The sequence below is a fragment of the Melanaphis sacchari genome, unplaced genomic scaffold (assembly GCF_002803265.2).
Source record: "Melanaphis sacchari strain LSU unplaced genomic scaffold, SCAv2.0 Contig32_pilon_pilon, whole genome shotgun sequence".
Lineage (NCBI taxonomy): Eukaryota > Metazoa > Arthropoda > Insecta > Hemiptera > Aphididae > Melanaphis > Melanaphis sacchari.
The window spans coordinates 3634019-3652987 of NW_020271199.1; the positions used below are offsets into that span (position 1 = coordinate 3634019).

Here is an 18969-nt window from a genome sequence, read left to right on the forward strand (position 1 = left end):
ATTATAAGTAATAACTTATCAAAATAATTTATTATTATGTCCAACACACAACAATATTATACTTAATATTTTAACATAAAATCTTAAAGTTCAAAACAAAACTATTATATTTTTATTTATTTATTTATGATTGGAAAAATATTGACTATCTCTCAATATGCGCTCTACTATAATTTCTATACTATTTAACTGTATATATATACACACATATAACATATACAAATGTTGCTGGTAGTCTATTAACATACTCTACTAGAGATAGGATATTCACATCATTGTGATTTTTGCAATGTTTATTATTTTAAACCACTTAATATTTTTTTTTATTTATACTTCTTAGTAATTCACATATTATCTGTACATGTATTTTCCAGTGTTAATATTATAAAATCAATGTGGTTATGGGTAATAATTAAAGTGAGTTACTCTGATTAGGTTATATTCGTTAAAGAATAGTTTAATTTATTTTTAACTAAAGAATTTATAATTGTATAATTTTTGTTTTATGTTTTTCCAAATTACTATGAAAATGATTGGGAATATTTTCCTTTAATCTTCCAAAATATCAACTAGATTCATTTTTTCTGTATTCCAGAAAAATTATTGAAGTAGAATATTAAAATATTTATAATATTAATCAATTATATAGACCAAAGTTTGGCAACTAGTAGTTCACAGTCCATATCTGAACCGTTGAAGATAAAAAACTAAACTATCAAAATATCTCATCAAGTGGATTATATTACAAAGATTAGACAGAAATTTTTTTTGTCCGTACTTTATTTATTTTTATAATATCATTTTAATCTTACAGACTTCAATAGAAATTGTTGCGGTCCCTGATATAAACTGTTTCTGTTCAGAATCATTTTTCATAATATGGAATGATTTATCATTGAATTCAAATTTAATACATATATTACAGACTTACTCAATAATGAAGTAGATTCAACACCAACTATACAGTAGAGCAACACTTACTTACGTTTCCCATTTTATTAATTTAATTTTAATTTTTTTTATAAATCATTATTTATTTCATGTAAATTGCTGAACTTATTAAAATTTGTATTGTAGACTACACCTACCTATACTTTTATTAATATTATTATTATGGTACACCACACTTCATTGATATACCATATATTATTAGTGAAATGTATATTAAGAAATTATTAAATAATGGTATTCGTTTTGCAACTAATATTGGAAAAATTATACTGCTATGTTGATGTGATAAATTAAAAATAAAAACAGAATATATTTTTTTTTTTTAATTATTTAACATTGTAATCCATAGCTATTAAAATCTTAATTAAATTAACATACCATCATTTATGGAGTACCTAACTTGTTTTTACATAATACCTCTTATGTATCTGGAAATTTATCTTCATTTTTCTACAAAATAAATTATAAATACATTTTAGTTAGAAAAAAACCACATATTAATGTATTATTTCAATAAATTAATATCACAAACATATGAAATAATATTAGGGTAGGTAATTAATAAAAATGATTATTAGTAGCCAAGGTAAACTTGTTTTAAGTTGAAGAAGACTTATTATTAATTAATATTTTACACATAAACTATAATAATAATAATAATAATAAAACATCTATAAAAAATATTGTAAATAAGTATAGATATAAGAATATATTAAAATATTTTATTAATAATTTAAAAACCCATTTAAATATTAGTATAAATAATAAAACATGTAACAAAATTACAAATAAATTGTAAATCTTACCTAATTACTTGTTGACAATATTTTATTGGATAATGAATTTACATCACTCAATAGTTCACTATTAGTCAATGAATCTAAAATAAAACAAAACCATAACTACAGAGTTGCAAGATGTAATAGCACGATAATGTTTATAATTCATGTGAATTAGTAACTATATTACATTAATTAACTAAAAAATAATTAAATGTATATAACTATAAAACTATACTTACTATTTGAAAAATCAGGTTTTGGATAAGCTTCATCCTAAAACAATAATTAAATACCTTAAAACATAATTTCATTTTAAGTTATGAACAAAATGAAGGAAATTACATAGTGATTACTGATTGTATAATATTTTACTTGAACACTTTTTTAGGAAATGATTCATTTAGAAACTTTTACGTTTATAAATTGAATATGATAGTGATAGTGCCAACTTAAAATTCATAACTTTTAAATTGTTTCAACACTTAATAATAGTAAATTTATATGAACAAATAATTTTAATAAATATTTTTCCATAATAATTTAAATTATATTTATGATGTATCTATGGCAAGTGTCATACTAAAACGTTAAAAACTACTTACTACCAGAAATTATAACTGATAATTAAACCGACTAAAATTTTATGCAACTAGGCAACTATACTATCAAGTTATTTATATTTAGATAATATTTTAATAGCTATACCTATTGTTTCATAATTTTTAAAAATTATAAATTACAATATTACTTAAAAATCTGACCATTCTGACCAACAATAATAAAAATTCAAAATAATTATTGTAGTATTAGTTTAAAATTATAAGACCCACAATAACTTAATTAATTATAATTCTGCATTTTCATGTATCCTTACCCACTTCCTAATAAAATAATATATGTTTTTTTGATAAACTTAACCGTACCAATAAATTAAATTTCTAAAACTTAGTATTTCAATAAATATATGTGTACGAGTACCTGTGTATTATGCAGAATAGATATATCTGGCAGTGTTGGTTTTTGATGAAATAATTGAAGACATCTTAACATGTATTTGTCTTCTAATATTTCTAAAACAAAAATAATTAACATTTAATGATTTCAAATAGGTAGCAAAATGGGAGACTATCATATTCTATAATTCATTATGTTTTCATAGTATATAGTAGGAATCTATATTACAAAAAAAATTAGATTTGTTAGTATAATCTGCATTATAATAGAAGCTTATAGTCTTATAGATTAAATTAACTCAAGTAGCTTCAAAGACATAATTATTATTTTCTTATTATAAATTGGTTATTTAAAATCAAATATAAATGACAAAATATGAGTCAAACAGATAATTTATATCATTTAAAAACATATTTCATGATATAGTTTATACTGTGTAATAAATAAATAAATAAATAAATAAATAAATAAATAAATAAATATTATATTTTTTTTTTAATTAATAAATATCAAATTCTACTAAATATATATTGTTATATTTTATTTTTTCAATTTTATTTAAGGAAAACAGATTATTAACACTTCATTAAAAAATGTATGCAATAAATAATAATAAAATTTAACATTTTTATACATACATATTTTTTGTACACTACTAATTAATATGATTAAATCAAATGATAATAAATATTTTTATTTTGTTTATTTTTCATACATATCTTATTCAGATAACATTGACTAATATCAACCAGAAATCAGGAGCTAAGTAACTAACTTTTATAGAACCTTATACATATTTATATTATTTACCTATTGAACAATTTGTGGTATCGTGTAACTGAGACATCTCATTATCATTTATATTGTATATTGTACCAAATAAATCAACTTCATTTTCGTTTGTATGTTTCATAACTGAAATGTTTTCGACTATATTTTCATTTTGGCTCATTATGATGGTATCATCATTACATGTTGTGGATGTTACTGGATTTATACCATAAAACATATTTACTGCAATATCATCTACTCTCGTCAAATGGATCAAATCCTCTGGTTCCATAACTGGTAATAATTTAATATTGGTATAAATATCACAATCATCAGTAAATGTTAGTAAATTTTCATCAGTTTGTAAAGACATGCTTTCAGATTTTGCTATATAACTCAAACTTGATGACTCAATCGGTAACATGTAAGTTTTAATACTCGTAACTAGTGAATTAATTTTTGATAAACTTGATAACACAACTACGGGGCTTGATTCAAATGGTTTAGTAGTTGTAGTAAAACTAAAAACTGGACTCATAGTATTACTTGATACTGATAATATTTTTTCTTGGACTAGATCTGAAAAATTATCATTTTTTGAAATTCCATGTATTGGCATTATTAATGATGGTTCAAAAGAAGAGTCTGTCTCTATGGTGGTTGACGTTTCTTTCAACAAAGATGTATCATCATCCAATAAAATGCCTTTTGATATGGTTCGAGTTTGTAATGATGAAAAATCAGCTATTTTGTCTATTGAATCCAATTTAGATAAATCTGTTAAATTAAATATATACTTAATTCTTATGTTTTTTGTTTTTATAAATTTATATATTAGTATTAAATAATCAGTTATAAAAAAAAAATTAAATATTAAAATTACCAAGTAAGATAATTATAATAATTTAAATATTACTTTTACTATTATGTTATCTTAATTTTAATAATATTTTTTATATTTTAAATGTTTAAACTAATAATAAAAATCAAAAAAATCTAAATATTGCAGTATGCAGGATTTAGTTTTTGGAATATATTAAATTCTGAGCAGAGCAATTTACCAAGTGTTGGCCGTTTTATAGATGGTTTAAGAGAAGAGTCTCTATTTATATTGATCGTCATTTCTTTTGACAAACATATAGTATTATCATCCAATAAAATGTTTTTTGGTATAATTTGAGTTTTTAATGGTAATATATTTATCATTTTGTCTATTAAATCAGTTTTTGATAAATCTGTAAAATTAAAAATGTAATTAATAATTATATATTCAAGGTAAATAATTAACTAAGATTAAAAAAAAAAAAATTAATTATTAAGAAAGATACATTTAAATAGTATGATATTATGTTATTCTAACTTTTAAGATATTTTATTATAATAGAATTTAAGTTAAAATAGAATAAAATTCTAATTTATTATATTGTTAAATTTAATATTTAATTTTTAAAAAAACTCATTAATTCCCATCATTTTCAATGTTATTGGATATACCATTTGGTTTTTTAAATATATAAATTCTGAGCAAAGCAATGAATTTATTAGTTTTACAAGATAATAATTTTTTTAACTGTTACTTAATCTTCTTTTGGAGCACTAAAAATTCTTTAAGTTTGAGGGTGGTTTCGGTAGCATGTTGGGTATAGTTGGTACTTTAGTAGGGTAAAAAGTAAAAATTCCAAATATTTTTATTATTAATCAGACAAACCGAATTTTTACCAATAATAATTTAATTTTAAATTCTGAGTAAAGCAATGAATGTATTATATATTAATTTTAGAATGATGTGTGTGTGTGTGTGTGTTTTTTTATATTTGTAAACACTAAACAAATATATAATTGAAAAATGTTTTTAATTTTACTGGTGATTTGGGATAGAAAATAGAATCTAGTTTATATGTTTGAGAGGTCAAAATTAATAAATACCCACCATTCTTCAAAATAAAAACTGGTAAAAACAAACAATAAATTAGGAAAAAGATGAAATTTGTACACAAATCCAGTTTTTAACAAAATTGATTTAGTTTTTTGGTGCATTTTAAAATCCAACTGTAGATATTTGAATTTCCACTAAATGTTTAAATGAATATTTTCTATATATATATTTATAATCTTAAAAATATTTTGGCTCTTTTTGAGCTATTTATAAATATTTATACATAAATGGCAGCAAAATATTGATGAAACTCTCATTAAACATTTATAATAATATTTTTAGACATGATATTATTTTTATAATGTTTAATTTATTTACTATTTAAATTAATTAATAAATTATTAAAATAGTAACTAATCCAAAACTTTTTAAACATACGTCTATATTAACATGTATAGTTTGCTTAAAATATTTTTTAGACTCACCTAAAAATTTTTTTGAACTTGTAGATAACTTTTTTGTTGCACAAAACTGCATACTATTTTTAATTTCTAAATCCTAAAAACATCGATTTATTTAAATAATAATAATAATAAATAAAATCACCGTTATAACTTTAAAATAACTTTAATGTACCTAATTGATAATATTTTAAATTAAATTAAAAATTAATGCTAAAACATGCCAATTATTTTGACATTTTACCTATATTAATTGCAATTAATGTTACAAAGGTACTATGTAAAAATTGTACTATTTATACATGTAATATTTACAGTCTTGAATACTTCAGTAATTAATAAATATTAGATGGATCCTTAATAATATAATGTATAATATTAATTTGTTTTATGATTTGTAATCTTACTCTAGAATTCTCTTTTGTTTCAGCAGTCTTATAAGTATCAGCAGCCAATTTATCTTCCTTAAATGATAAATCACTTTTTTCAGATTCAAATTTATTCATTTCACTATTATGTTCAAACATATTTTTTAACATATTATTTATAGGTATATATTTAATATGTGTATTATTTATAAATATATCTATCAACTGAAATTTAAACAAAATGTTTTTTTATAAATACCAAATATTTTAATGAAATGAAAAATAAGTTTTATTATATTTAATTATAGTATAAAATTTACCTGACTAATATCTGCATGACTGGCTTTATAAATATTATTATTAAACAGAGATGGAACATTTCTTATTGAAAGAGGAGCTGAATTATCTCGACATTTATATCTCCGAACCACTTCTATATCAGGGCAAATTTTTTGTCGAAGAATTTCTAGCATTATATTAATATAAGTTTTCAATTCATTTTGTTTAAGTAGTATTTTAAACCTGTAAACAAGGTAAAAATAAAAAACTTTGAAATATTTCTATTTTAATTGATCATTAAAAATTTTGTACCGCATTTTTTTAATAGAATCGACCTTTGAATTTGTACATAACAACAAAGACAATTCTAGAGTTTCTGTTATAACTATTATAAACAATTTTAAAAGGTTTAATGATTTTACACGAAAATCAAATTTCCATAAGATATAGTTTGAATTCATGTTTTCAGTATTCTAAACATAAATAAATAAAATTAAAATTCATCAAAACTATTTACTTAAAATCAAAAAAATACAATGGTTATACTATACAATTTTAAGTTCTGTTAAGTATAATAAAATATTTTTTCAACTAACCATTAATTTTGAAGATTCTTTTTGCGGTTCATTTGACAACATTGATGTACTTATGTTGTCATTAGATTCATTGTGCAAATCTGTTTTCAATGGTTTTTGATTTGAACAGTTATTTCTCCTCTTAAGTGGATTTAGTACTATAGTACGACAACTTAACATTTGATGTTGTAAATTAACTACTAGACCAGTAATAGGTGATGAATCCATACACATAACTGGATAAGATTTTTTAAGCAATATACTTTCTAGCTTTAGTCTTTTTTTATATGACCAATAATTAGTGTTAGTGGGATGGCTATTTTTAGCAATTATACGGTTTATATCACTCTGAATGGACTGTAATTAAATAACAGATTAACGTTTGTAACAAAAATAATACTTAATGTAAAAATATATTTATAATTAGTTTAAATTTTAAAATAGCTCACCATATTGAAAGGACGCAATAATAGCCTATACACCCGGCCTGGAACCTCATCGACCTGATCATGAATTTCTGCTATAACACAACCAGAATAAAACAATCTGGGCTCAGCGCTATCTAATAAATCCAACAAATCTGGTGGTAAGTGTTCATTTTCCATGTATTCTAATATTGTATCCTTAAAATAATTGAAAAAATATTCTTTCGGTGATTTCGAGTTCTTGTCTGTGTTAATTTTTATTGAATAACCTTTGTCTATAGAGTGTAATATAAGCACCAACACGTTTGGTTTGAATTCAGTAGGGTCATCAAATAAAACGTCCAGTAAACTCGATGGTTGAAAACACTAAAATAAAATATTAAAAACGATTTTAATTGTTATTAATTATTATAAATAGTAAAAATATCTATTTATTTACATTCTCTGGCCACTCTTTGGAATTGGCAAATTTACATAATTGTTGTCTATGAATAAAATGTAATTTTTCGAACAAATTGTATGGTTTTTCTTTTAATTTTTTGCGAGAGTTGTCTTCATCAAAACTTAATGGTACATCACTTATAAATTCTGGTTCTAATTGAGATAGTTCACTTTGTAATTCATCAATTTCTTTTTGAAAATCTTCATTAGTGTTTAAGTTCATTTCATTAAACGTATCTGGAAATATTTTTATTTCTTGCAACTGTTTATCATCTATTTCTTGTTCTAATTCATTGAAAACTTTTTGCTGCATATAAGCTTTATATTCTTGAGATAATTCATCTAATTGATGTTTAAGTTCAAAAAATGTTTGTTTTTCTTTAATATGATCTGCTAATATTGTAGAATTAGATGCGTCTATAATTTTTAAATTTTCTTTTTCGCTATGTTTAAGTTTAGAATTTGGATTAATTTTAAGATCGGATTCATCACATGTTGTAGTAGTTGTTTTTTCCGATGGAGTATAATTGTCTACAGAAGAACTAGAATAATTAGATTCTACTTCTATATCTTCAACTATTTCTACTACTTCATTTAAGTCATTAAATTCTTCTTCACTTACGTTTTCTATATCCACATCAGAATTTTCCTGTAATTCATTATCAAAATTTTCAATTTCAACTTTAGGAAACTCCTGAAGTATTTCTCCTTCAAAGCCTTCGATATCTACATCAGAATCTTCTTGTACTTGTTTTTCAGAATCTTCTACTATTGGTTTTTCTAATGCCCCAATTTTTAATTTTGTATTTTCATGTAATACTTTAAAATTTTCATCATTTGCAAATTCAGAACAATCTTGTAATTTTTCTTCAAAATTTTCTATTTCCACGTCAGAATCTTCTTGTACTTCTGTTCCAATCTCTTTGGTTTTTATTTCGAAATCTTTGTTTGTTTCTCCTTCAAGATGGTTTTTTAATTGTTTTTCGTTTTTTTCCTGTAAATTATTATCTTCAACTTCTATACTTTTGTAAAATTCTAACTGAAAATGCACATTTTTATTACTCTCTTTTTGTGTTTGATCGATAATACCTATTCCTTCCTTGCATATTTTTTCTTTTAATGCATCTTGAGTTGTTTTGTTTATAAATGTTTTTACTGCATCATCATAGAAGTCAACTGATAATTTTTTACCAAAAACATGTTTGTGTTCTTTTAATTCTTGTGACATTTCTTGGTTATATTGTATAACTAAGTCATAATAATTATACTTCTCTTTTTCATCGATATTTTTTAGCTGCGATTCGTTTTCTTTGATCTTTTTGTTATTTTTAATTTCATCATTCACTCGTAATTCTGCAGTTCTTTTTAATTCATCTTTTAATTTCAATTTTTCTTTTTCTTCAACTTCTTCTTCATTAACCGTGTGTATTACTTTACTGTTGACTGGCTGATGTACTTCCCGAATTTCTTCATTATTTTTTTGTAGCAATAAATTATCTAATTTTTTTAAAAATTCTTCATTCAATTTTCGTTGTATACTTGTTAGCGTTAAATCATTGCTTAGTTGGTCTAATTTATTGTAAAAGGGTATTAAATCCTGATTAAATGAACAATAAAGATTTTTAAAATATTTAATTTTAAGGGGTAAATAATCTTTATTAGAAACATCTTCTAAAATCATTCTTTTTATTTCATTTAAATTTCCCGAATCTAGTTTTTTAAATTTTTCATGAAGTTCCTCAATTTCTTGACATAGTTCTTTATTTATTTTTTGATCTTTTAAAGGTATTTCACATATAAGCCGTTCAATCCGTTTTTGGATCGACTTATTCAATGATTCTATTAGATTTTCATGTTTATTTTGCTGTTCTTGTAATTCAAGTTCAAGTAAAACATCACTATTATTTTTTTCTTGTGATTTGGTTTCAATACCTTTTTGTATTTGATTTTTTGTCTTACTAAAATTGATATTTTTTCCATCCACATCTACGATTATATCATCTTTATTTATATTTTGTTTTAGTCTTATTTCTTTTTCTGGGTTATTTTGAAATCCTGAATCATCACTTATTTCTTGATTAATTAATTCTTGTTTATTTTCAGTTTGTTTACTTTTTTTAAATTTTTTCTTAGCTTCCTCTTCAAAAAGATTTTCTCTGTCAACATTTTCAAGATACGAATTTTTAAGTTCTTTTGGAATTTCAATTTTTAATTCTATTTCTATTTCAGGATTTTGTTGTGCATTTTTTAAATTTTTGTTTTGTACACCAGTGCATATTTGTTGTTGGTATTTTGAATCAACTTGCACTTGCAAGTATAATTCTAATTCATTGTCCGAATTACATTTTTTTCTTTCTTTTTTTTTGACAATTTTTTTACTTTTATTTCCTTTTGCTTCTTTCTCTTTTTTAGGTTGAGTGTCTTTTTTTGTTACTTCATCTTTTTCATCGTCTATATTTTTCTTTTCTTGTTCAACATCAATTTTTGTAGTTTTCAAATAACAGTGAGCAAGATTGAACAATGTCTATAGACAAAAATTGAATTATTATTATTATTATTATTATACATGATATTTGTAGCTATCATGTAGCTAATACAAATAAAACTTACTCTTGCAGCTCTAATTTGCTGATCTGCTATGTTGTCCATGGTTATTGTTTGTATTAAATAAATACAGCATTTTGAAATTTGTTCATCTTATTTTGCTACCTAGTAGGTAATTAAATAATTGACAAAATATTTGAGTTAATAATATATTAGTATCAATTTATTTATTAAAAAATAAAGCAATTCCTTACTTTTCTGCCTCAAAGATAGAATCAAAGAAACACAATTTTGTCGATTTCATCTAAAATTATAATAATAATTATACATTCAAAATAACATAAATTCAAATTTAATATTCTTAATGTTATTGAATAAATGTCTATAATCTTATATTTTAAACTGTTATTTATACTAATCACGACTCACAACAATAATAAAGTGCATTGAGACTTGGTATCTGTGAGATAGTAAAGTTTATGGACTTTTACTGGTAGTCTTCCGTTTTCACTACGATTTTAAATACCTAGTAAAATTCTTAACCTTTCCTCTTTTATTCTGCTACAAGACGTATGTTACTTATCAAACATAAAATACTCGTTTATACTATATATCAAATGCACTATATTATAATGTACACTATAATGAACTTTTAATGGGAATTTGGAATCATGAACTAATGCGCTTTTGATCTCACTACTCGTAAAAAACCGTGCGAACTAAAGTTGTACAAAATAACAGTCTGGTGAAAATTCTTGAATTCAATAATTATTATTGTTTTTAGGTGACTTCATTAAGATTCAAGTTGGTATTATATTTATTTAGTTTTAAGAACCTAATAATCTAATCATAAATATGTTGTAGATTATTGTTTTTAATATTTATACTTTTTTTTTTTTTTAATTTTAAAAGTGAATTTCAAATTAAAAACAATATTTTCAATAAACCATTAGGCTTCCAACATTACACGTACGTATTAATAACTCCAAATAAAGTGTTATAGTTTTTAACTAATAATATATAAAATCATTTAATGCATATAATAAGTAATAATATATAAAATATACATTATATTATATTTTTATTTTAACTCAGTTATATAATTAGTTAAAACAATTGAGATATAGTGTTAAACGATTATTGGAAATTTTAATTATACTTATAAAAAAAGAGAGAAATTAAAAAAAAATACAACCACAGAAAGAAAAAAATAATAACAAATAAATAAATAACAATAAATTGGATGAATTAGTGAAGTTAAATTATATTGCCTGTATGGTTAAATACAGATAGTGTGAGAAGTATAATAATAATTTATTAAGGTGAGAAAATATTCTGGAAATCAAAGAGGATGTTGGAAGATTTAAAAAGGGGCATTAAGTAGACGCTGCAGTAAAATTTTATGGTTGTTAAAAATGTTATAGGAAATGTAAAATTTAATTTAATTAGTTTTTATTTTATTTACGTAACAACTAACAGTATATTTGAAAAATAATAATGTTGAAAACAAGTTTTTATTGGACTTTTTTCACCGAAATGTGAGGTAGAATACCTTGCACAAATACATAAGTGTCCACGGTTTATATGATAATAATTACTATCACTAATTCAGTTAATAATGTAAATTACGTTTGATGACGCAATGTAAATTTTATCTACGCGAAAGCAGAAAATTACACAATGTATTTTGGCTATGTGATAACGCAAATAATATTAATATATTGTTGACATTCTGTAGGTACTGTAATATTTGAAATTGCAAATTTCACCAGTAAAAAATGATATCAGTACCTGTGTTTAGTTTAAATTAATTAAGCAGATCGACAATATTTTAATATAATATCTCGATTCTTACTGGTATAGAAGAAAAATGTAGAGTGGAAGTCTAAAACCGATAACAATTGATTTGCTTTACACACAAGTGAAAAAAAAAATTGAACCGCGAATTAAGACAGTGTAGTATTAAAAATAATAGTGTACCTAGTATACCTATTAATGACATGTTGCATTTCATTTAATTATAGGTTCATTAGTGTAACGAGTAATGCAATTGCCAAGTAAACTCGTCGATGTCTATGTTAACGTATAGAAAATATTAATTAAATTTCGGAAAACTCTATATTATATTGTTTTAATCATTACATGCAATACATGAGAGAAGTCTATTCAAACCACACTAGTTGGACTATTGCAAATTGATATCGTAGGTGTAATGTTAATGAATTATTGAGTGAAACATTTTTCTCATTAAAAGGTCGCCACTCTCGCATGTGTTATCTTCATTTTTTATACATAAAACATACCGATTTTCGTTTAGCAGAATCCATTTTATGTTGTTAGCTTTAATATTAGAGTAAATTTACCTATTATCAAACTTAAAGGTAAAAATTATATTTAGACCATCACTAACGTTTTAATTAATATTATAATTTTAAAGTGAGTTATAAGCATTTTAAAGTTTCAATATTTTACACATCTATAACTCAGTTTAAAATAAAAATATTAATAACACAAGCGGATGTGGCATCCTCTTAAAAGAACGCTACATAGACATTTGTTGTCTCTGTCTTACAAGCGTGTAACGTAGACAATTTACGTTCAGCATATCAGGTTTAGCTTCGTTAGTTTAAAAATTAGAGTGAAACGACCTATATAGAAACTTGATGGTAAGAAGATTATCTGTATTTTTTAGTGAGTTTTTTACGATAGTTCAATTTTTAGCGAGTTTTGTATATATAAAATATAAATAATTAAAAATGCTCAAAACTCACTTAAAAACATTGAATTATCGTAGTAAAAACCCGCATACAAACAGAAAATGTTCTTACCATCAAGTTTCTTTGTAGGTCGTTTCATTCTAATTTTTAAACTAACGAAGCTAAATCTAATCTACTGAACGTAAATTGTCCATGTTACACACTTGTAAGACAGAGACAATAAATGTCTGTGTAGCGTCTTCTTAAGTAAGAACAGAAACTTTCATTTGTGGCTTATTAAAGTTTACGGTGTTACATTGATGCCCTTTGTAAATAAACTTTACTAAGACATGTTCAGTTTACACATCATAATGATACAAAATTAGCTTTATCACTAGTAATACCTAATCATCTTTATGCATGTTTTCACGATGTTAATAAAAATAAACAGGTTTTTCAAAAACCAAAAAAAAAACCCAAAAACCGTTTTTGGCTGTTTACTGATACAATACATGACGTTTTTTATCTCCTAAACACGATTAAACATAGTACCTATCACAGTATCTAATATCTTTAATCGTGATTTAAGTGATCAGAAAGAAATTTGTATTACAAATGTATTATTAGAGGTACCATAAATACTAAACCGTTGTAAAATTCGGTTAGCAAACATTTTAGTAAGCATTAAATACTTATAACATAAAATTATCGTTAAAACGAGTTTTTTTTAGTTTTTGCTCTTGGTACTTCAAAAAAAAAAAAACCGCAACTTATTATCAAAAACACACTGAGACTCGGTGACCGAGTGTATACCAGAAGTAGTACAGCAAATAATAATATATTGGGTACTGTTGAATGGATACGTTAATATGCGGGTAAATCGATACATACACAGAAATACACAATTAACTAGATTGGTAACCTGTGATAAAAATTGAAGCCACTTATTAGAAACTCATTTCCCCCTTAAAAGTATGCGACCAGTCTGTAAATAAGTAAATTATGCGTCTTTACTCAATAATAAAGTTCAAAATTTTTTATAAATATTTATGATATAATGTATGTTAACACCTCACTGCCGTCCAAAATGTCCTCAAATTTTTATTCAAAATTCAAAATTCGAATAAGTAGAATAAAACAGAATTGGTCAATAATTGGTCGACCGTGTTTCTCTTATTCTATAATTTTTTCCAGAAAACAAATAATAAGTTAAAAGTAATAATTTGTAATAAAATATATTAAAATATGTGCTGTGTAAAATTATTAATTTAAACGTTATTATTACTAATTATTAATATTCCAATTAAAAGTAGTGAAAAAGTGCAACGCATGTGTATCAAATATATTTTTATTTATTGAGAATTTTTTTTTCTTTTTTTTTGGTGGATCATGACAACCTAGAAAAACTCTAAGGTCTATTTAAGTTAACCGCTCCTGGTATAGAACACTTGCTAATCTAATTTAACTACTGTATAATGTATTTGTAGGTGTACATAACATCACCATGAAGACTAGATATAACTAACATAGAACTGATATTCGATCAGCTGATAAAGTTTTTGTTTACCTATAATCTGAAAATCTGTTCAAAGAAACATAAAAACAAGTCAGCGCAGCGCTTCAAAATGGGCTTTGTAAAGATTTAGTGTCTACTAATTAATAGTTCTGAAATCTTTTTTTTTATTATGATATTTATCTCAACATGTAGTAAGTACATAAGCTATCAACTTACAAGCCTAAGATTGTAAATGAAAAAAATAATGAATTTCATAAATTATTGTTGTCCTTATGAAATAAATTATCTACAACTAAAAGCTATACCTCGTTAACATAAATTATTAGATATAACTATTAGTGCCGTATTCAGTCTTTCTTATAGAGGGGAGCTGGATTGACTTTTTTTACTACTTTCCCAAAAAAAATTTCAAAACTAAAGTTCTTTCGGAATATTCATTCACTAAAGGCAATTTTTTACAATTTATACAATTTTTTATTTATACCATAAAAATACAAAATCTAGGTGGGGATCGTCCTTATTGCCCTGTTCTAAAATACAGCCGGCTCAACATATACAAATAGAACAGTAATAAAACCAGTAGTTTAAATCAATAAGTTTTTTTGTACGGCGAAAAAACAACATCGTAAATTATATTCATTTGATGGGCTGATAACACACAACGAATACATGAAGCCTCCCTCCACAAAGCCGCCGTAAATACCATTGAATCATTATGTTTATCATTTGTCAATAACTTAATATTATTGTATTATTACTAGGTATTATTAGGTTTGCTCTGTCGATAGCCTACCGATTTTAATGTCAAGTCGTCGATAACAGATTTTTAAGCGTCGAGATAGCGATTAACGATATAACTGGACATCATTAGCCTTTAGTAGCGGCAATAAATGTTGCACACCTCTTTCCCTCTCCAACATCAAAGCCCTCCAACCACCTACTGACCCACCCACAATGAATAGGTACTAGGTAGTAATTATTACTCGCAAAACGGCGTACCTGCTGCCAAAACGGATCCGCCGGGAATGTTGTCCCGGTACGTTTAATAGTAAATAACACTACTTAATTTCGTGCATGCCAAGTCGGATCGCGACGCCGGACAATCAATGCAATCGTTAAAACAGAAAAATACATAATAAAAATCAATGTTGATGTGATGGCGATGGCGGTGACTGTATCGTCTATCGATTACGGCGGAACGGGCGTTCAAAGTTCAAAGTCCGGAAGCATTTATTGTTTGTATTGCGTTTTTGTTCGCGACATCACTGTGCACAATATAATAATATTATATATTGTGATAAAATATAATGTTTTATTGTTTGTATTATCACTGGGCGTGAATTAGTGACAACTCACTAGTAATGCATAAGCATAATATTACATACTGATGTCGTTCTAGTCGTTCTACTACTGTTCGACGGCCCGCCGCCGCCTCGCGGGAACGCGGACCACATCAATTGTGGGACTAGGTTGCGGGGCGGAGAGGTGGTACCCGAGCCGCGCTTTGTGCGCACGAGCGCTCGACCGTCGATCACGTTTACGCACTGCGACGTTGCCACGTCGCTCCGCCGGTCGCCCAGGCCGCGGCCGATTAAACTTTTTATGACGAGACGAATTTTTTTAATAACATAATATTGCTGATCCATCGATGGCCGATCGTACGGCAAAAAGTCACACGACTAACGATCGGTTTTATATAATCAATACTAGCATCAATTAAACATTAAAAATACATGAACATGATTAACTCGACGCTTTATTCTTTAAACTATTCTCTGATAAAAATTAAGATTATAACAGTCTAGAAATTCGTTTACTTAATCCTGTACACAAAAATAATAACACTGGTATCAGTGGTATCTTTTAGTTTCAATCGATATGTTGGGCGATTCTTTTATCGGACAACTCTCATAATTTCAAAATCTATTTATGTTTTTTAAAATACTTTTCCTACAAAATTTTCAGTCGAAATATTTTTATATTTTTGATCGTTATACGGATCACATTGTATAGAAACGTTTGCTGACTGCTGTAGGTAATAAATATAAATATATTATATGAATATATTTATACATAGTCCCTGTATAGCTGCTGTTGCTATATTATTGAGTAATATACTATAGATAATGTGGCTGTATTACACAGGCATACTTCTATAGACATAGGTATGCATATGATATCATACTAGAAACTTTAGTAGGTATCTTTAATTTAAGATTTATGAACTTTATAAGCTTAATTAATTTTTGTATTTGGTTTATTCGTTTTTAACTCGTTCATTCTGAGTTCGGAAACTAGTTACGATATTTAAATAGATACAATTATTAATAGTTATATGAGCAGGTAATAACGAAGATCGTCGATTGGATCCCAAAATCTGATTTAAAAAAAATTTTCCTCCTTTTTTATATATTAATGGTGTCTTATCGTAAAGTACGTAAGTGTTAAATAATTATACTGTTTAAAATATTATGAAAAAGATAAATAAATTAAGCCAAAAATGACATATTATGTAGCAGGTAGAATCAGATTTAGGTAAATGACTAAAGGTTAGTAGGTAAAAAGTACTTGTAATACGTATAAATTTAGGTCATATCACATTAAACAATACGCATTCAACACGGATTACTTCCAAACACAGTAGACACTGTTCAGTCGGCACTACTTAATTTCTTAACAACAGAATATGTGAATAAAATTATCGTCGTTTATTTTTATTGTTATACGTTATTACAAACTTACGCCAGTAGTCTAAAATATTATTTCATTATAATTTATTATATAATTACGTAACGTAACAACGTATTGCGTTGCGTTATTGTGGACGTGTTTTCGTGTAGTATTAATATTAATACACTTAATGACAATATGTGATTTGAGTCCTGCCTTAAATATACTAGCTTAGTATATGAATATGATGACTCTTAGAGGACCTAGACCCTTGTATAAAAATAACACCTGTGCGTAAAACGATTCTGGTCACGGTAGTAGCTATTAAAGGTCATTAAAATGCAGCTGATTGCTGTTAACTATTAATTTTACGAAACGGTTGGCCAAACTTAAAAAATATAAAGTAATTCTACTCGTTGAGTTCTAACGGCTAAGAGACCCTTTTATGTTTATAGCTGGCAGCCGGCGTTCTAGTATGAGAATATAGCTGACGATATATTTATCGTCTGAGTGGCATCAATGTCGGTCGGAACGTGTGCAATTCAAATAAGAAAATAATTAGTAATGCTATTTTTCAAATAAATATTTAATATTGTACCAACACTTTTTTGACTATCTTCAATTATCAACAAATATAATAACGTCAATATTTTAGGTAATTTTCATATTTTCAGTTGAGGCATGCCAATAAATAATAATTGACAGAAAAAAAAAGGTATAGATGGGAAAAACATCTTGAATGTACCTTTATAATAAATTGTTTTTAAACCGTAAAATAGTTTCTTTACATTTTATCAGTTTGACATTCGTAATCTAATAGTAATTTAAAACTTTCATCTAACTTTCTAAAATCCGTAAAAATGCTATGTTAACAAATGACATTCTCTTTCAGAATCTTAAATTAAACTGGTTTATACCGGTTATTAGAAAAATATGGTCCGCCATCAACAAACCTCCATGCGTCACGGACGTGACGGATTTTTAATTTTTTTTTTTGGTATTTCTTTTATGTTGAATAACGGGAAATACGATTATGGACGACGACCTCGACTGAATACATATACACTTCGTAATAGTTGTACCGCACCACCAAACCCATCCCAATACAGACCCCACCGACGATCGACAAGGAAACCGCGGTAGAAATGCTCCTCCCACACCGCACACAACTACTTTAACCATAGTCACTAGCCTCGAATATCGGTCACGATATGGCAACGTTGCATTTTGAAAATGGGGGAAATTATAACGTGTGTGGCTGCTAAGCGGAAGAATTACGTACAAAAAAAACAAACAAAAAATAAAGAGTAGTAAGTGACTTTTTTTCTCTTTCACATTATCACCACCTCTATTGCCCTTCCTTGTGTTTTTTCTCACTAATAGCGTATACACACATCGTTTCCCACATCCACGAACTCTTATATCCCAATAAACAAAATATAATATCCAAATTAATGATTTTCGACTAAGCTATTTGGTTTTGAACATAAGTTTTTAAACAAAGTTTTACTTTTTGTATACGTATTATTGATTTTAGAATAGTTGGACCGTTATTTAATCAAAATTAAAACACTTAGATCTATAGTTTCATGAAAATGAACGCAGCTTTTAAACCAATATAATTCATTTTTAATGAATAATATTTCTTTATTTTTTTTTC

General features: G+C 25.5%; 1 protein-coding gene across 1 annotated transcript; it reads right to left on the bottom strand.

The window, feature by feature from the left end:
• Nucleotides 1-1371: 1371 nt before the first annotated feature.
• Nucleotides 1372-15710, bottom strand: LOC112596639. The gene is made up of 15 exons (XM_025342400.1): nt 15639-15710; nt 10682-10731; nt 10494-10592; nt 9321-10407; nt 7882-9191; nt 7467-7808; nt 7039-7374; nt 6755-6915; nt 6484-6685; nt 6203-6388; nt 5820-5892; nt 4520-4693; nt 3564-4235; nt 2712-2803; nt 1372-1401 (listed from the first exon to the last, which is right to left on the bottom strand). The coding sequence occupies exons 3-15, from the start codon at nt 10530-10532 to the stop codon at nt 1372-1374; spliced, it is 4704 nt and encodes a 1567-aa protein (XP_025198185.1). The 5' UTR covers nt 10533-10592; nt 10682-10731; nt 15639-15710.
• Between the last annotated feature and the right edge of the window lie 3259 nt (nt 15711-18969).

Bases quoted from the DNA above. Each gene is read 5' to 3' on its own strand.
- LOC112596639 (XM_025342400.1), bottom strand. From the start codon at position 10,532: ATGGACAACATAGCAGATCAGCAAATTAGAGCTGCAAGA. The intron at 7,809-7,881 runs GTAAATAAATAG...ATTTTATTTTAG, and splicing joins CCAAAGAGTGGCCAGAGAAT to TGTTTTCAACCATCGAGTTT. The intron at 6,916-7,038 runs GTTAGTTGAAAA...ATTTATGTTTAG, and splicing joins AAGAATCTTCAAAATTAATG to AATACTGAAAACATGAATTC.